Source organism: Rhagoletis pomonella, unplaced genomic scaffold (genome assembly GCF_013731165.1).
Source record: "Rhagoletis pomonella isolate Grant_MI unplaced genomic scaffold, Rhpom_1.0 Rhpom_scaffold_00634, whole genome shotgun sequence".
NCBI lineage: Eukaryota > Metazoa > Arthropoda > Insecta > Diptera > Tephritidae > Rhagoletis > Rhagoletis pomonella.
Window position 1 is genome coordinate 23,538 of NW_023459188.1, and position 21,273 is coordinate 44,810.

At 34.5% G+C, this 21,273-nt stretch overlaps 1 protein-coding gene across 1 annotated transcript in view; it reads left to right on the plus strand.

Moving 5' to 3' along the window:
- Positions 1-18,970: 18,970 nt before the first annotated feature.
- LOC118751293 (glycoprotein-N-acetylgalactosamine 3-beta-galactosyltransferase 1-like) overlaps positions 18,971-21,273 on the plus strand; it is a 19,210-nt gene continuing 16,907 nt past the window's right edge. The window contains exons 1-2 of the mRNA XM_036486074.1: positions 18,971-19,027; positions 19,411-19,964. Coding sequence (XP_036341967.1) covers positions 18,971-19,027; positions 19,411-19,964 — 611 coding nt within the window. The remainder of the gene's footprint in view (positions 19,028-19,410; positions 19,965-21,273) is intronic.

Genomic DNA, 21,273 nt, shown 5'->3' on the forward strand with positions numbered 1-21,273 from the left:
TTAATTCTGAAACTTTCGCAAAAACTTCCCTACATAGTCATCTACAACACTGTTTTAAAACAAAAAATTTAATTATAACACAGCTTTTGCATTTGAAAACAAACACCCTCTTAATTCTCATAAAAAAGTTATGAACCTGTAGTTTTATTTGTAGTGAGTAGTAAGAAGTGGTGTTAAACTTAAATTCTTTGCAATAGTTTGTAGTTTATTGTGTGAATTTCAAATCGATCGATACACAAACGACTGAGATATAGCGCGTTAAAGTGACAATTTCGTTAAAATTATCAAGAATCAGTTCAGCCCAATAATAAAATTTCAAACAACGCCACGCTGCAGCTTTTGTACGTTCGATCACAGGAAAATAAATAGCAAAGACAATAGCAAAGACAAGTTTAAATTTGAACAAATCGTTGCCTGGCTTGATTCAAAGCGAACATTTGAAAGCACATTTTACAACGTTATTACAACGCTTTTATCAACTTGCAATGTTGTGGCTCCAGAAACTTTCAATGTTGTGGATCCAGAAACTTTCAATGTTGTGTGTCCGACACCATAAAACCTTTGCTTTGAAAAGTTCCTATAAAAAAGCATAGTGCATAGGGCGACATCTGTAGTGAATGGGGCGAGGTAGATGACATCTAGATGTCGCCTATGTACTACGTTCGCTACAGCGGAAATAGACGACACGCCATTTCTTTAAATAAAATTAATTCCCACCAGACAATTTTTGTTGCCGGACATAAGAAAACTTGTCGCCCTAAGCAACAAATTTATTGCCGGCAATATCGCCATCGTATCGATTTCTTATTACCAGTCGCTCTAAAACGTCCGCCACAGGCAACTCGCCTGGGCGAGTCGTTTTCTTATTACCTGAATGAGTCGTTTTATGATTGCTACAAGCGATATTTAAATAATAATTTCTTGCAACAATTTTATTATTTCTCAATGTTTCATTTGTTTTTGAACTCAAACTTATAATTTTTAAACGAAATTAACTATTTTCGTCTCTATGGAGCTTCCTAATTTTTCAACCCTTTCTTGGGCATAAATTATATGTTTTTGAAGAATCCTGTTGACGCGGAGTTCATCAGTCTGGGAATTTTTGAAAACATATTCCTAAAATGACATAAAAGAAATAATGTTTCCGATTTCTCCCTACGGCAATAAATCGGCGAGTCGCCAATTTGTTGCCATGGACGATTGTCGCCTATTTCTCATGTTTTGCATGGTGGGTTGGTGCTCGTTTGTGTGTACATACATATGTAAATGCATGTGTGTGCACCTTTCTATTAATATCGTTGAATTATTTTAATATCTATCGCAAAATTTTATACAGACAAGACAAAAAAGTAGAAAATAAATAATATAAAAAAAAAAAACTTTTTAATATACAACGCTTTTATAAATGGACTAAAAAGTAGAAAATAATATTTCTCAGTCCCATAGAATTTGTTTTGATAACTTTTGATTTTGAAATTTTAGCAAGAGTCGTTATAACCAATTTATGAGATTGAAAATGAAAAGCGTGGGACGCATGCAATACAAAGCATTATATTTAATTGACAATAGGCAAACTACATAACATAGACCTAAAATTTCTTCAGCGAAAGTACAAATTTGAGATCGATTTTATGCGGTCATTATTCATATATCCACATACATATGAACATATATTACCCTTCATATCAATTCAGGTGGCTATTATATGCGCCCCACGCTTTTCATTTTCAATCTCATAAATTGGTTACAACGACTTTTGCTAAAATTTCAAAATCAAAAGTTATCAAAACAAATTCTATGGGAATGAGAAATATTATTTTCTACTTTTTAGTCCATTTATAAAAGCGTTGTATATTAAACAGTTTTTTTTTTTATATTATTTATTTATGTTGTGCCTGTAGCTGGGTGCGCAAAGATGCTGGCTGCAATTAATTGCGACCGAAAGTGTTCGAGTTCAAATCTCACTATGCAGAACATATAATTTAAAATCTTTATTTTCGTTTTTTTTTTTAATTATGAAAAAGTATCTGTGAAGTGCACAACGAAAAAAAGTGGTTCGGTTACAGGTTACATGTTACTACTACAAGTACTAGTGAAAAGTTACGCAGCGGGAGTCAATTGTCACCTCCTAGGACAACTCCATGTTAAATGCGACAGTAGAAAGCATGGCTGGTAGATTTGCAAGGTACCGGTATTCGACTCCCGAAAACTAGTGAACTCACTAGTTCTGTACTAGTATTTCCGCTGCAGGGTGAGGTTAGAATCAAAACTCCGTGATGTGTTAATGTTGATGTACATACATACATGTGTATATGTACGTAAAGAATTGAAAATGGGTGTTTCCAGCGGAAGGTCCACCACGACAAAAAAATAAAAGTTTTATATCTAACGTATTTACGGGCCGATTTGTCTGCTTTTTAAAATATATACTGATATACTGGCTATATAAGTAGAATCATGTTTGCATAAAATGGTCTTCCTAGGTGGTGCCAAGGTCGAGATATTTCGAAAAACCGTATTTATGGTCCGATTTGGTTCGAATTTGGGGTATGTGGTTGAAACATAATAAATCATAGATTTCTAATAAATTGGCCCTGAAATGGCGCTGAAGTCAAAATATAAAGTAAATTATACATAAAATACATGTTTTATTTGCGTTGAAAATTCATTTAAAAGCAATATTAACAAAAATATAACGATGGAAATTTATGTCACGTGACGCCACGTCACGTCACGTTTCACACTTGGGGTTGTAAAAGAGAATTGAAACAATTTGCATTAATTCAAAAAACTCTAAAAACAACTAGAATTGCTCCAAATTATATTAAAATAAGTTTCATGAAAATAGCCATCCACAATTCACAGAGTTTTGCGATTTTGTAAGAAAAGAAAAAATCAACTCCCATTTTTTGTCACGTAACGACACTCTCTTCAAATGCTTATATTTCAGGACCAAGCAGTTCGATTGATTTCATTTTTCGGTTAAATATAGAGCTAATTATGTGCTATACAATGGCCCAAAAAAGTTAAAGAAAACAAATGGTATTCCTTTTTTGTATCACATTGAAATCGTACGACTGTCACGAGCGCCACCATGGGAATGCCCAAATGCAACACGAACTAAATATAATAAACGTGATGAAAGCCAATAATCATCGAATCGAATATGTACTTTGCAGATATGGGAAAATAATTTTGAGCCCCGAAACTTAGTGAAAAAAGTGTGTTGCAGTTTTGTTTAAACGAATAGTTACACAAACAACTTACGTGAAAAGTTTTTACTGAAATCGCTGTCGCGCGCACTGGTGTTACTGTTCGTCTTGTATACCCGTATGTATGTATGTACATATACTCACAAGTTTTGTTTAATGTTTTGACAAATTATATTAATAATTGAAATTCACTGTTCACGATTTTCCACAAAATCACTATCGGTTATTACTGGCTTTTAAGTGCGCGAATTTTTCGGGATTTATCGCGTTTTCACCAATAATACATAAAATAATGTGCTTGAAACGACAACCACGTACCTTTGAAACTAGTTTTTGAACTTTTGGTGACTTGTGCTGTTTGCTGGAAAGATTTGCGCCTTTATGTGTCGCTGTGTCGGTAGGGTTTCTGGTGAGCTGGTGGTAATTTTGAGCGCTTTTGCGTTGTTGCCGCACCGTGTATATCGGTCCTTCGGCTCCTTACTATTTTGTATGGAAAGACGTCTGCTCGATCCGTGAATCTAATCTGGGGCGTTTTTGTGATAGCTTCCGTGACCTTTGATTATATATATAAATGATGGTTACTTTGAATTTCGGCGTAGATGGACCATGAACGATCGGTGAACCAATGGGTCGCAACTCCCGGAGTAGCACCAATGTTAATTTGAAAAAAAGAAAATAAAATGAAACACAACCAAGTGTATTAGTAGATAATAGCTATAATTTCAATAGGCTTTATTATCGAATAACTCAGTGGGTGTACATTTGAATTGTATCGCTGGGTAATGGCTGAAGTCGTCCGGTCTCCTTGATAGCTCGAATGAAGTGACAAAGTTAAGTTTACCCGCCGGCAGCCAACTGCTCGGAGGGGAAACTTAACGAAATTATATTACAACGGGAAATAATACATGTATTGCTAACGGCGTAGCAATAAAGGTAGGCCGTATATATGCCTGAGTATGTTTGTGTGCTCGGCTCAAGTCAATGCACTTTTACATTAGCGCTGTTCGACCTTTAAATTATTTGGTTTTGCATGAAGGCCTAAACAATAAATTTATGCATTAGCGTAAATTGTAAATGGATAAGCCCTTCTGCAGGAAAGCATTTTTCAGCCCTTCATTATGTTTTAGCTAGTTTTGGGATTACAGCGAGCGGGTATGGTTTCAGATCGGATAGAACACTACAGTAACTCTTATTATGATATATTTTCTTCGGAAAAATACCCAACAGATATAGCGATTTTGACCATATACCATTTACCTATGCATTATCACCAAAATCAAAAATTCCTGACTGTGCAATAAAATAATGTCGAATTTAAAAGATGAAACTTTAAAGACTTTATCACTCTTTGGAAATATTATCAAAAAGTCAACCTAATTAAAAACAAATACGTAGATTTTTTAAATCAAATCGTCTTGTTTACATATTAATTTTGAATATAGCTATTTAGAGGAAATAATATGTTTTTTTCAGTCCTGCAAATACCGGGGATCTGCGGGATTGATGACCTCGATTCCGCAAGCTTGCGGGATTGCGATTTTTATGCAGATTTCGATTCCCTTCGCACAACAGTCTATTGATAAAAAGCAAGGCGAAAATTAAAAAAAAAACAAACTTGATCGTTTTCATGTATTTTTCATATGCATTTGTATGTGGGTAGTTTCCAAAAAAAGTGTACATGGCAGGTATTTTTTATATCTTGGTTATAAATCTTAAATCGTTTACTAATGTGAAAATTTATGCAGAACTACTTTCAGGCTCTTAAGAAATTATAATTTTTTCTTATTTTTGCATTTTTGTAAAATATTTTCCAGAATGTCTCTTTTTTAAAAGTTATCTAAAGGATGCAATAGGTTTAGAAACTGTTAGAAAACAGTATACTAACCGATAAGCATAGTACTGATTTTTAACATTAAAGGCATGCTTTTTAACCACTTGCATGTGACTTTGAATCTCATTTATCACACACGCTAATGTTGAAGTTTTTTCCGACTTCTTCATGACATTCTTCATGGTTTCATGCCATGGTTTTTGGGAGGCACTCTTTTTGTTTAATCCTTCTTCGGCAACAATTTTCCGTATATGCCATTTGAACACGTTTGGAGAAATAAGCTATTTAAATAAAAACTGCTTTTTCACCTAAAAGAAGCATTCTGGGAATAAATAAAAAAAATTGGTTTTTTTCTATGAGTATTATTTCGCGACAATATAAAAACAAGGAAACCATTGAAACTCCTTAAGCAATAAACAGACATTGGTAATTATCTAATTTTTAGTGTGTTTTTTATAAAAAAACTGGGTGATATTCCGGAAATATTTAGCCTTACTTACCATGGTGCAATAACAGATTCCCCTAAAAACACAAAATAATTACTTTTATTAAGTTATTTCTTATGCCATTCGAGCAACAACTTCTTGCGCATCTCAACTGCAATGCACTTAGGCAAGCAAAACAACTAATGTTCCTCATTTTCTCCACGCAACGTGTGCTCGCCCTTTGTTTTAATATGGAAGAAAACGTGCATGAGCGTCAAACTTACACTTTGTTGTACTAAAATTCAACGGAATACAAAACTGCTTACTAAAATTTCGAGCCTCTATAAAACAATAAATGGACGCAATATATCTCTCTGTAAGGGAGGATATGAAAGCCTAAAAGCTGCCATTTAATATTCAAACAAGTAAGAAAGTCTAAGTTCGGGCGGAGCCGAACATTATATACCCGGCGCAGGTACTAAGTATATGATTTTCACCTTTCCGAAACCTACCGCTAGATGGTAAGCCGGGGTGTATCAATTTTGAGTAAATTAGCGTCCTTAAATTTCGAAATATTGCAGTTTCAAGCATTTCTGAAATTTACCGTTATATGAAAAGCGGCCGTAATCTTAGTCCGATTTCAACAATTTTCAACGGTTTTCTTTTATGTAGCAAGCACAATAACCATACCGAGTTTGGTACAAATTGGTAGAACGGTTACCGAGGTACATATATGTGATCATAAGTGGGCGGTGCCACGCCCATTTTCCAAAACTTTATCATAAACGTATTTTCTGGTAAAGAATTGTTTCAAGCATCAATTTTGAGTAAATTAGCTTTAATATTTATTGATTTATCCAAGAATTCGTATTTCTCCAAATTAGCGTTATATGGGAGGTAGGCGTGGTTATTGTCCGATTTTAAAATTTTTTGGCCATTTAGTATGCTGTAGTAAGACTAACAACTGTGCCAAGTTTGGAAGAAATTGGTGCAGCGGTTACCAAGATATACACATGTAACCATAAGTGGGCGTGGCTACGCCCATTTTCCAAAAATTTATAGTATTCTTAGTTTTTGTCTAAAAATTGTTATAAATATTAATTTTTAGTGAATAATCTTCAGTAGTTACTAAAATATCGCAGTTTTCGTATTTCTGAAAATTACCGTTATATGGGAGGTAGGCGTGGTTATCGTCCGATTTTGCCCATTTTCAATACCATCCGTCCTACGCCGGAAAGAAGTTCACATACCAAGTTTCGTTAAGATATCTCAAGTTTTACTCGAGTTATCGTGTGCACAGACGGACGGACAGACGGACGGACGGACAGACAGTCACCGCTTAATCGATTTCTCTTTTCATTCTGATCATTTATGTATACATTTGTCTATATCTATCTCGATTCGTTTTGCCTGTTACAAACAACCGTTATGTGAACAAAGTTATAATACCCTTGTGCACAAGTTCGCTCGGGTATAAAAATTCAAAAAAGAATAGTCCGAACACTGAAAGCAATTGGAAACAGTCTTTTATACGAGTACGCACGGTTTTGTTTAACTCTTGTTTTGCCTGTTTTTGACCACTTGTGTTAAATGAATCTAAGGCGCTGGAAATTTCTAAAGAGGCTGAGATTCAAGTTTTAACCTTCATCTAAGAGAACATAACACAGGCCAACAAAATTTATGTTGACTAAAATATTACAGCCGATCCCTATAGTATTCGTTTCGTAGAGCTCGAATCTGGTCTTGAAACTTTTAATTGGCTATAGTTGTCAAGCAACTTGGGTTTAAAGGTGTCTTCCTCTTCATCATTTCCACTGCTAGAGTCAGTGTCCATCGGTACTTGGTGATTAATTCATGAAACTTCGAGTTGTACTTCAAAGATTTGTACAGGAATTTCTGCAGTATCTTATTACATTAAACGAGCAATTCTTGTATATATATATATATATCCATAGGGTTCTCGGAAGCGGATCTAACGATTTCTCGGAAACGGCTCTAACGATTTTGATGAAATTTTGTACAAAGATAATCTTTTGGATTTTAATTTTATCTGAATATGCATTATCTCCGAGAAGGCTCGTATAAGGTTGCCATCTATTCGAAATTAGATACTTACTATTAATTAAAAATCATAATATGGGTATCAAATGGAAGGTATTTTAAAGATCCCTAATTCAAAAATATTTTAATAGGGTTGCCACCTATTTTGAATCGCATATTTATTTAATATTTTGTTTGAAAAATGGTAAAATATTACTATTCATGGGTACCAAGAGAAGGTTCTTAAACAATGCTTTCCCTATATACAAAATGTTATCTCTTAGGATATTAATGTAAGGTTGCCACTTATTTTCGATTTTACACAATTTATCTAAAACATCGCAATAATATAACAATAATAATAGATTGCCGCTTACACATATGTTAGTGTTTGGCCGAGCTTCTCCTCCGACTTGTGGCGTGCGCCTTTATGTTCTCACACAAATCGGAGGGACCTACAGTTTTACGCCGACTCCGAACAGCGATTGTATTTTTATGAGAAGCTATTTTTCATGGCAGAAATACACTCGGGGGTTTGACATTGCCTGCCGAGGGGCGACCGCTGTTAAGAAAAACCTTTTTTCTATATTTTTTGCGATGTTGCTTTGACCCGGGCTTGAACCCAGGTGCTGCGGAGTGGAAACGCCCACTGCTTACCACTACTCCACAGCGGCCGACGAAAACATCGCAATACGGATGTCAAATTAAAGGTATGGTTGAGAACTTTGGTCAGAAAATATTTTCCATCAGGTTTGCAACGTTTCTATGTAATACTTTTTTTATTTTTTTTATTTCAATCAACATTGTTTTTATGTATACATAGTACATATACGCTCAAGATATGTACCATTCATTCCAGCGTATTTCGGGTTGCCACCTACCCTGCAGGGAAACCGCGGACTAGTGAATCAAATTTCTAGTTCCGTACTAGGTCTTTATCGCCAAACAGAAACTAGTCCGATATGAACTAGATCCCCACCAGTCCAAAATCGGCGAAAAGTGGTACTTTTAAAAAACTAATTTTTTTAAATTTTTTTTCACTAGAAATCGATATCTAAAGTGACGAATTTAGAAATGGTTCGGAACTATAGAAAAAGGGATGCCGAACGAACTAGACCTTTTGTTGTTTTTATTCATCTTATCTTATGCTTCATATGTTCATAGGTTGGCCACATTCCTTAATTGTGGTAATATCATAGTACTATGAACATATGAAGCTCAAGATAAGATGAATAAAAACAACAAAAACCAATTTCAAAACTGAAAAACACAAAACCAATATGTCAAGAACTAGACCTTATTTGTCGAATTTTGAACTAGTTCGGTGGGCTTGTTTACTTTACATAGATATGTGTTCGGCGGCTTTTTCGTTCAAATACGCTTCTATTCTGCGCTTCGTATATGCTTTTTTATAGCTTGGTAATACAAAACAAAAATTTGTGTTATCATTTCAACATCTTGGGACCGTCTGGAATCTAAGAAATAACAGCGATCACCTCTGCAAACTCAGCTACAGCTAAAGGTATATAAACGTACATTTCTTACAATCATTGAAACAAATTTAATTTCAAATTGGAAACACATTTCTTCCAAAATAACTTAAAATCGCACATACGATTTTAGAACTGGTTCGGAACTATAGAATTTAGGACTAGTTCGGAACTATCGTAAAAGGGATGCAGCGGGGGGCAATTGACACTTCCTAGGACATCGTTATGTTAAATTCGCCAGTTGCTTGCATGCAAAAGAGATTTATCGCGAACCAGTACTGGGTCTAAATGTACTAGAAGCGCATCAGTTCAGAACTAGAGATTTTCCCCATAGGGTAAATTTTAGAGAAAGGAATTATTTACTTAATAGATATCGAAATCTATTTTTTTTTCCAAAATATTTTTTTAAAGCTACCCAAATCTTGAAAACTTTAAAAAGTATATGCACTCCGGGCAAAGCTCGGTCAACCTGGTACTGTGGATAAAGGCCGTTAACCGTTTAGTTTTTCGAAAACTAGAGCCAGTCTAATATCTTTAGAGTCAGATTCGGATTCAACGAAAAAATCCTTTAAGAATCGGCTGTAATGTTCTAGTCAATATAACATTGTTTAAATTTTGTTGGCCTGTGTAATAGTTCGATTTTCATTACACTGAGGGAAATAATGCATAGTAAAAATGAATACTTTATATTTGATTATCGTTTAAAAATGTTCGTATTTAAAAATAGTATTTTAATACAAAGATTATTATGCACGTATTTGCCTCCTACAGAAAAAAATTATCAATTGATAAAAAATAACCCACTTGCTTTTGCAATATTTCTATAAAATATATCACTTGTAGTTAGCTACAAAAAGCTAACATATGTACTAACATCTGTATGACATGAGTGATGTTTTTTCAATAGCCGTATGCTGCAAGATCTAAATTTGGGTGAGCCGTATGTGAAATTATCGGGGAACAATTAGTCTCTTCATAGGACATGCTCGAATATTTTCATATAAAGAGATCAAAAGTGGTATTATTCGCATGCTCCTTTGCGATTGCTCCCGAAGTCATCCCGGATTAGTCGCATTTTTTGCAGGGTTACTTGTACGAGTTATATATACCACGTTTATACGCACAGGTTCGAAATTATTGGAAGTGGTTTTGATAAGAATACATTTTTTTCCATGTTTGTGTATATTTTGATCAATAAATAACCGCTCTTTTTTTCCTGGTAGCACTATTCTTTAGTATTCTACAGGCTTCACATATGCTCAGAACTTCAGCCTGAAATATGCTAGCATCATTTTCCAGCCGGAGGGACCGATTGACACCAAGCTCCTCGGAATATACCCCTTTGACCCGCCAGTGTCCTCCGTAAGTACATACAATTGTTTTAAACGGTATAACTTTCTAAATATTTGATCAAAATTAATGATTGGAAATTCATTTGCTGTTCTCTTGCCAAAATACACACATTATATGAGACACACTTTGATGTTTTACTTTACGATCGCGCAAAATTTCACGAATTACACAGTTGTTTTTATTCTTCTATGCTGTTTCTATGCTATGCCACAGTGGTGGGAGTGCCTATGACTTCATAAATGGCAGGTATCAGCTGTTAATACTATCGCTCCTAGCTTTATTGGAAAAACTATCCCTGCAAATGCTGGTGCTTAAAAAGCTATTTAGTGTGCATTTGGCATACAAAAAGTCTAAAAAATGTAAACAAGTAAATATGTATGCATAATGTGACCAACTAGTTAATAGCTCAAAGAAGTAAAAGCAAAATATAAAAAAATTGGTATACGTTTATTAAATTAATTTTTTAAATGAAAAATTAAACTTTATTCAATAACAATATAAACTTATGGCCGTATTCATAAAAAATAAAATATATTTAAATACCTCTAAAAGTGATATTTTCATACAAATTTTCGATTTATAAAGCTATTATATTTTTATGAATTTGGGTGTTAGTATATAAAAGAAATAACAGTAAAATGAACTTTTACTTCCCTTAATTGCTTATGGCTGAGAAGTTCTTCTTAAAAGGAGTTGAAGGGATATTATAAATACTCATTTCTACTTAGGTAGGGCTGCCAGATATCTCTGTTGCCAAACCGGGACACTTAAGGGGTGGGGGGCCTCTCGCTCCCTTCCCATTCGTTTCGACGAATATTACGTACGAAAAGATGAAGTAAACTTTTATTTTGACAGACATAAACAAAAACATAAAAACATGAGGTTATGAGATCGTTAAAACGTACACCAACAAAACAAAACAACTTATCACAACTAAATCACAGAGAATTTTCCACAATGCATGCACCTTTTTTTGTTCTTTATAAAAATACAGTTTATAAAACAGTTTTAAAAAAATTTTGGAAAATGAAGTTTTGCAGCCCATAAAAACTTAGTTGATTTTTGGTATGGTTTTTACTGAGAGTTTCTTCCATTCAAACTATGTTCGATAAGTTTTTTTATATGGAACACACTGTCAGCAAAAAAATAAATAAATAAACCAAATTTTCTAGTAACTTCAGACTTGCACTTTACTAATTGGATCAACAGCTACATTTTCAAAATTTTTCTAAAAGATCTGATTAGAAATTGTGGACTGATGAAAGAGTCTCCGAACCAATAACACTAGGTTTCATGAAAGAAAAAAAAATTGAGTATAAGGTAATATTAAAATAACAGCATTTTTTTCGTTGCTGTGAACTTGTTTCAAAACTTCTGGCTTTTGCTTAATATAATTGTAAAACTCTGTGCATGCCATTTTAAAGTATTTAGGGACATACTTATATTAATCATCAACTATTGCTTGTGCAAAACGTGGTAGATTAAAAAAAACGCATATGAAAGAGCACCAACCCAACTCGTAATACATTTAAGTATACAAATTTTAGTATTTAGTACCGAAATATTTAATTCTAATACGCCAATATTAAAATAAAGCGCTTTGCACTTGACGGATGCTTTTTCATAACTAAGTTAAAAAAATATTCAAATTCCATGCTGCCTGTAATGGGATTTGAACCCTGACCCTCTGGAATTTAACAAATTGTGGCAAGCATCTTCGCGCACTCGGCTATAGCCAGACATGTAAATGTACATTCAAATGTTCAGTTTGATTCAACACCACGCGTGCGTGGTATGAAAGTATTATTTTTAAATATGAACATTTTAAAATGATAATCAAATAAAAAAATATTCATGTTTACTATGCGTTATTTCCCCCAGTATTCAAAATTTGTGAAATCAAATCGAAAACCGGGGCACTTAAACGAAACCCGGGACATTTTAAGGTTGGACCGGGACACCGGGACAAATAGTCTAAGACCGGGAAAATCGGGACGTCTGGCAGCCCTATACTTAGGGCATCATTTAGGGTGGGGTGCAATAACACCATATGCAATAAGGCCATGAGATCATATTTCCATTTTGTTTTGGAAATAAAACCATATACCAGGTTATTTCCTATCCAAAAGTGAAATATAGGCCCTTATTATGAGCTGCATTCGATTTTCGATCTTCGCTGGCTGTCGAAGATCGAAGATCGAAAGTGAAATTCGTATTATGAGCTATGCAAGCGTGTCGAAATTTTCGTTGAGTATCGAATTTTCTGTCGAACAGAATTTTGCTTTCGATGGTGTGGCGATGTGTTAGAAAATTGTGATAAATGTATGATTTTGTATATGTTTCTTATATTTTGGCGGCTAGACACTAATTTTAAATAATTTTTATTAATTTCATGCAGTTCTAACATCGTGAATACTAAACACAAGCTCGAAAGGCTGGTTTTACTTGTGAAAGAAATACTCTGTTGGCACGATCTCTGAGAACAAAATCGCAGCGCTGTTAATAGTTTTAAAATATTTTAAATAGATTTGGCTCACAAACGCTCTTTAGATGGCCGGAACTTTTTAATGAATCTGTAGACAAATTTCTTAAATATATTTTATATCAAAATATATTCGAAAGACTAATAAACTTAAACTCTCTTAAACATTTGCTACTCCTGGCCAGTTTACTAAGCTCTCATCCTCTGACGAGTCGTTGAACGAGAACTCGTTGTACTCATTTTACCACGTTTTTATAAACTCGCTTTCTTTTTTATTTCATTTTAATTAGAACAAATTTACATAAATATGTATAAGCACACTATTTAGTTTGCTCGATTTGTAAACAAAGCTTCTCAGCGGTGAAAAATATACTATTGTGAACAACCTAAACGAGCGAAATTCACAATAGCGCTATTCTTCATCGAATGAGCGCCATAATACCAAATGAAAATTCGTTCGCTCAGCACTTCGACCACAGTCGAAAATCGAATGCAACTCATAATAGGGGCAATAGTCATATTCAAAATTGTATAGACGAGGAATAAAGTCATAATTGAAATTACAGCCGCTTCAATTAAAAATTCATGTCTGGCCACACTATTTGTGGATCACATTTTTCCTATTAATTGACCGTGTGCGAGTTTCTTTATTATTATTAGCTATCTTCTTATTAATATTTCATAAAATTTTTTCGTAAAATGATTTGCAAAAAGTTACTTTTCTACCAAAAAAAGGTTACCTTCTCTTGGTCCTTTACGCACAAATAATAAGAAGAGGGCAATGAGAAGGCAATATTTCTTGTAGAAACGAAAACGACATAACTTTTTAAAATTGTTCGAATCAGTTAATGAAAACTCAACTTAAAACGTACCTTGCAGCAGATGGGACTAGTTTGTAGCTAACTATTAACTAACTAGTAGTCGACTAGTAGTAGCTATTTATTAACTATTTCCTTTGGCCGTAACTAACTACTTTTGAAGGGCGATGAACGCAAAATAGTGAGAACTGGTTTCCTTTCCATAAGATATCTACTAACTTGTGGTTAACTAATTTTGGACATAAACTATCTATAAACAAGTAAGAAAGTCTAAGTTCGGGCGGAGCCGAACATTAAATACCCGGCGCAAGTATTAAATATATGTTTTTTTCACCTTTCCGAAACCTTCCGCTAGATGGTAAGCCGGGGTGTATCAATTTTGAGTAAATTAGCGTCCTTCAATTTCGAAATATTGAAGTTTCAAGCATTTCTGAAATTTACCGTTATATGAGAAGCGGCCGTTATTTTAGTCCGATTTCAATAATTTTCAACGTTGTGCTTATATGTGGCAAGCACAATAACCACACCGAGTTTGGTACAAATTGGTAGAACGGTTACCGATATACTAATATGTGATCATAAGTGGGCGGTGCCACGCCCATTTTCCAAAATTTTACCATAAACGTATTTCTTGGTAAAGAATTGTTGCAAGCATCAATTTTGAATAAATTAGCTCCAATATTTACTGATTTATCGAAGATTTTGTATTTCTCTAGGCCAACAACTGTGCCAAGTTTGGAAGAAATTGGTGCAGCGGTTACCAAGATATACACATGTAACCATAAGTGGGCGTGGCTACGCCCATTTTCCAAAAATTTATAATATTCTTATTTTTCGACTAAAAATTATTGTAAATATCAATTTTGAGTGAATAATCTCCAGTAGTTACTAAAATATCGCAGTTTTCGTATTTCTGAAAATTACCGTTATATGGGAAGTAGGCGTGGTTATTGAGCGATTTTAAAAATTTTCGGCCATTTGGTATGTTGTGCGAAGGCCAACAACTGTGCCAAGTTTGGAAGAAATTGGTGCAGCGGTTACCAAGGTATACACATGTAACCATAAGTGGGCGTGGCTACGCCTATTTTCCAAAAATTTATAATGTTCTTATTTTTCGTCTAAAACTTATTATAAATATCAATTTTGAGTGAATTATCTTCATTAGTTACTAAAATATCGCAGTTTTCGTATTTCTGGAAATTACCGTTATATGGTAAGTGGGCGTGGTTAAAGTCCGATTTCGCCCATTTTCAATACCAACCTACCTTGGATTAAGGGAAACCTACGTACAAAATTTCGTTGAGATATCTCAATTTTTGCTCGAGTTATCGTGTACACGGACGGACGGACAGACGGACGGACAGACAGACATGGCTTAATCGATTTCTTTTTTCATCCTGATCATTTATGTATACATTTGTCTATATCTATATCGATTCGTTTTGGCTGTTACAAACAACCGTTATGTGAACAAAATTAATATACCCTTGTGCACAAGTGCGCTCGGGTATAAAAAAGAATTTTTAAATTTCTTATATTTTTATTTATTTACTTATTTTATTTAACATTACATATTTGCTTATTTGTGTACACGTTTTTTTGTAGGTGTTCTCATATTTGAATTTGATCAGACGTAACATCAAAATGATAATATAAAATTTCGTCCTTTATTTTATTTGTCCTGAATATGGCAAAGAATCTGCAAGTGCAGAAAATAAATTGCATTGAAAGTAATTTTTGTATGAGGATATTGAAATGGAAGCTTGTAAAGAAAACAAACTCCCGATAACGTATGCATGAGTCCTGCACGACTTTACAACTAGTGATGTGCTGAGTTGCCGGTACTCATACTTCAGAAAGATTTCGGTACCCTATACTTCCTTTTCGGTACCCAATAATAACATAAATGGAGCTTTTTGACATAATTTTCAATAGAATATCTGTCAAAAAAGTGACATCAACTTTCTTTCGACTATGAATATGCTTCACAATTAATACGAGTAAGAAGATGCTTTCCCAAAAGTTGAACAATTTGTACTAAGCAATGTAGACACCACATATCCAAAATACTCTCATCGCCTTGTCGCAACAGTAAAATACCATTTTATCAGTTTCCACCTTCGTAGATATAAAATTTAAGAAAATTGTTCTGACGGAAGAAGGAAGTCTTTCAGGCCTACAAAGACAACATCGTCCGATTTATCTAGAAAAAAATAAGGAAGAGTTTCTCTGCATTGTGGTGATGGAAAATAGAAATTAAAACCTTTGTTAGCCACTACGCTTGCTGTTGATAGGCTAGGCTCTCCTAAACCGCTTTTAGTTTTAGTCTAAATACGTTCTTATTGGAAGCCTAAACGTTTCGGTTCCGAGTATCAAAAGTATTGGATACTTTTTAAAACGGTACCAAGTATCGATCAATACTTCAAACTATCGGCTCAGCACATCACTATTTACAACTAACTTAACATTGATAATTAAAATTTAGTTATTTATCGGAATCCCGCAAAAAAGCTAACTACAAATTGGTTATTTTAATCAATGGATAATCTTTTTCTGCAGAGTAATACAAAACAAATTGCACATAAGTACATTTGACGGTACTGTTAAGTTCGAAGTACAACGGCTCAAAAAGAAGAACTGGAGATACTTCCGAAAGAAGTGCGGTTGGTCACATTATGTATGCATGAATATACATATGTACTTATGTAGTAGAGGTTTACGCCGACAGGCTTTGCGGCGGCGGCGTGGTCAACTTCAAAAAGAATCGGCAGCGGCGGCGACGCCGGCGCTACTGCCCATAAGGTAGATTCCAAAGAGCCATGAGGCTACTAATCTTATCATGTCATCTCGTCAGCGTTAGGCATTCACCATGCCAATTCAGATTATAATTCTATTTAATTCATTCATTGAATTAGTTTTAAATTTAAATTACGTTACTTCCTACTTGAATTAAAATGTTGAGTGCCTGACGCTGATGAATGGGCGAACAGAAGGTCTGAGGTATACACATCCATACACACATGGCTCTGTATGCTGTCTACAGAGCCGTATGTACTAATTAAATTTAAAGAAATTAAAAAGTTTTTAAAGTTAAGTTATTGGGGTAATTTATGTCGCTATCAATAAATTTTTGCAATAATCTTATCAACCGTTATGATAAATTACGGAGTTCTTATGATTTTTTGCGGATTACATATTGAAAACAAGGTTGGTCTACTTTTTTCCATCAACTCGAACCAGACCCACTGTTTAAAAAAATGGCTTAGAGATGGTAAAAATTTCCAGGCGCCAAATTTTCTAAGGAGAATCGAATGTAATGAAAAATAAAACTAATTTTTACCAAAAAGGGGGAACTTTAATCCTTTGTAGAAAACATTGCGTTGCGAGGGAGCAAAACCTTCCTGGGGTTTGACCACCACTAAGGAATGCTAACGTAATTTTTGCACATCCACCTAGTACTCGTATACGTATGTGGGAACCCAGAATAAAATACCTTACGAATGTAAAAAGTAACAAAAAAAAAGTGTTTGCTCTTTATTGAAAGTCTGTTTAAAATATTAAAAAAAAAAATACTTAGGAAAATCAACTTGTATTTGTTTTATCCCTAATAATTGGAGAGTTAGATGGGTGAGTTAGATGAACAGAAGCTGCTTCTGCCAAAACTGCTTTCTGAGATATTGACGTTAAAGTATTTGATGTGTTATAACCAGGGAACGGATTTTTAGGACCTAAAAGGCAAAATAAAATAACGAAATAGGCTGGAAAAGGCAAAATAAAATAGCGAAAAAGGCAGGAAAAGGCACTAGGTATTGCAAAAAAGGCAAAAAAAGGCAAAACAAAATAGCGAAAAAGGCAGGAAAAGGCACTAGCTATTACAAAAAAAGCAAAATAAGGCACTAAAAAAGACAGAAAATACGAAGAACAATCAAAAAATACATTTATTTTAGAAATGTTTATATTACAAGTAAAAAGAGAAAAACTATGAAGTAGTTTCATTATATGAAAAATTTGTACTTTGAATCTTTGACTATTTTATCCTTTCGAGTTTCTAACTCATAAATTTTTAATCTGTATAGTTGTGGTAACATTGAACCACAAGATGCGTTTTGAAGTTTTCTGGCAGCATTTTCATTCGATTTTCGCGAAGAAAAGCTTTGAATGTACTTAATGTGCGCTCGACGTAAGTTGATACAAGTGGAGCCCAATTTAAATATGGAACGTTTGAAACGTTCATATTATCAGGAATAAGGGCGTTTTCCTCGCCTTTTACAATTTTATCTACACCCTTTATTGTCTCCAAGCCTACGTTAGCTGAGAAAACGGCTTTGAATTTTTCCAACACCAATTTGCCAAGAGGTCCCTGCGCTCCTATAAGCCGCATGGGCATGTGCATATTTTTTAATCTTAAAAAAAATTGTAAATGCTATAATCACTTTTTTAAAGGTAGAAAAGGCAAAAAAAGGCAAATACCTTAAAAAAGGCAAAAAAGGCAACATCAAATGTGTATATATGGAATCGGAAATCTAAATCGTGGACATTGTTAATCGAATATACTCTATCTCTTTAGCAGAAAAAAAGGCAATTTCCATAAAATCCGTTCCCTGGTTATAACTTTCTGGTTGTTGTAGTATGTGTATAAAATAATAGTATTGTTGTAGTATTGGAAAGAGTTGTCTACTGCGAAAAAAAATTGCTAGATTACCAGCATTCGACCCTAATCTAACTGTAATAAACGATTTCGATCGAAAATCAGGTTACCTATGTTTTTTCTGATTTACGCTCTTTTTGGAAAAATAAAGGAGATCATATTCTTATCCAGTGTTCCAAATTATGCAAAAAAAACTCCTTTAAAATGTTATTTTCATTTCGTAAAATTGTGTTTTTATACGAGTAGTATTTAGTTCCTTCAAACGATGTATTTCAATGTACATACATCATGAAAATTTTGTACAAAATTCCTTAGGCGCCGAACGCCGCCGCCGCCGCCGCCGCGCCGATATTTTCGTAACTCGGCGGCAGCGTGGCTCGGCGGCGTATACCTCTAGTATGTAGCATTAAAAAATGCAATTCAAATTTACTTCAGCGGTAAAATAAATTTTAACGCAAGAAAGACGCGGACGGACGTACTGCGTTCGTGTTTGTTTACATTTACACACGGATGTCGGCTACCCCTACTTATGTATGAAACAGCAGTGGGAGCGGGGACTGAGTAAGAATTAGCAACACAACAGACAGAAGACAGTTAATAATTTTGAATGAACAAAAAAAGAAACGACATGCAGATAAACAGCCACAAACCGGTCATTAAACCAATTGACAATGCTACAGGCAAAACGACCGCAGGCCGCTGGAGATGGGCGACTAATTGTTGAAGGCGTAAGCGCTGTGCGCGGTTTTAAGCTACACAGTTGCGGTTAAAGTGAAGAGTTGCTTCCAGTACTGAACAGAGTTTCGTAACGTTAGTACCGCAAAGTGCTAGGTTAAGGCAACATCGGACCGCAGGCAATGAGTGGTTTCATAGAGATGCAGCGGGCATGCGCAACAGTAAACAAGAACGTTAAGTTGTCGGAAAGTAAGTACAGGTATAGTATTCGAGTGCATAAAACATTTCAAACGACGGCGATATTAAATTATAAATTTTCGTATTTCTAATATGATTTATTTCCACATTCTTCATTAAAAATTATGCACAAAATTATCCGAAAATTAAAATCAAAGGTACCTAATTAATATATGAATTTAAAGATATGTACTTTTAGATACGAATATATCTCATCAATGTATTCAAAAACATTATCCGTATTGAATTTTTTCGACCTCTTTCAGAGCCTCTTAACCTTTTAAGAAAACAATTGCAATTCCTTTACGGCTACGTACTCGGTTTCCTTATGGCGCTCACTACTCTACTCTGCTATGACCACTTCCTACTGCAAGCGGCACAAACGCGGCAGCACAGCACGATCACCGAAAACTGGCATAGTAGCAGCATCAGCACATCGCACCGACCCCAGAACAATTCCAATACACTGCAACAGCACTTGATAGAGGAGGTGCGCGTGCTCTGTATGGTTCTGACTACGCCTGCCCAGCATGAAACGCACGCCGCACATGTGAAAGCCACCTGGGGTAAGCGTTGTACACGCCTCGTTTTCCTCAGCAGTGAAACGGATGTGAAATTAGGCGCTGTGTCGGTCGTCGAAAGTGCATCAGATACATACGATTTGCTTTGGCATAAAGTGCGGCAAGGATTTCGTTACGTATACGCCCAGTACTATGGCGACTACGATTGGTTTTTGAAAGCGGACGATGATACGTGAGTGAGTGTAAAAAAAATAAAATTAAAAGAACCATGGGTGCTCATAAACAAAATCAACTAGGTATGTATAACTAGTTAAATCATGATGATATTATGAAATTGCGAAAAAGTGAAATGATTCTGATCAACTTTGGCTGGCGATAATTATTTTATTTTCTATAGAAGAAATCCCAAATAGAAAGACGAATGAAAGAGAAAATCGAAACAGGTTTCTCGTTAAGCATGCGCCGAATTGTGTTGGTTCATTAGCCTAGAACTTTTAATTTGTTTTTGTTTTGTAAGAAACAAGCTTAATTATTGGTATGTTGTCGGGAATGAATTTTATTTATGGCCGATTTATTAGAACCGCATTAGTAAAACCTAAAACTCAAACGAGTTCATTTAATAAAAACGGCCAAAATAACAGCAAACAAGAAATACTTTTCGATAAAAAAATTGAAGCCATTAGAACGACTTAATTAGAATTGATGTAACAAAGTAAAATAAAAGAAATTTGACTTAAAGCAAAATAAAAAATGAAGGTTTAATAAAATACAATAAAAAATAAAGTAAAATAAAATAAAATTTAATTGAATTAAATTAGCTAAAATAAAATAAAATAAATTTAAATTCAATTCAATTAAAGCAAAATAAATTCGTACTCCGCTGCAAACGAGAGGACGGATATCTACTGAGGACACCCGGATGAAACGCCCCTACAAAAGGGCAGCCCCGAGCCTGCAGCAGCGCCCTCCTGCATCTGAAGACATGCAGAATTGCGGTGCCAGATTTTTGCACGGGCGGCAAGAGTTTGGGTTTTAGTGGGTAGCCCAACACGCTTCGGTGCGAGTCCCATACTCAGGGAAGGTAGTATAGAGATTAGTGCCAGTGCATAAAGCATTTCCCTCTCCTACGAACAAACAAAAAATAAAAATAAATAAATAATATAAAAAAAAACTTTTTAATATACAACGCTTTTATAAATGGACTAAAAAGTAGAAAATAATACTTCTCAGTCCCATAGAATTTGTTTTGATAACTTTTGATTTTGAAATTTTAGCAAAAGTCATTATAAACAATCTATGAAATTGAAAATGAAAAGCGTGGAGCGCATGCAATACAAAGCATTCGATTTAATTGACAATAGTCAAACTACATAACGTAGACCTAAAATTTCTACAGCGAAAGTAGAACTTTGAAATCGATTTTAAGCGGTCGTTATTCATATACCCACATACATACATTCATATATTACTTTTCATATCAATTCAAGTGTATTACATGCGCCCCACGCTTTTCATTTTCAATTTCATAGATTGTTTATAAT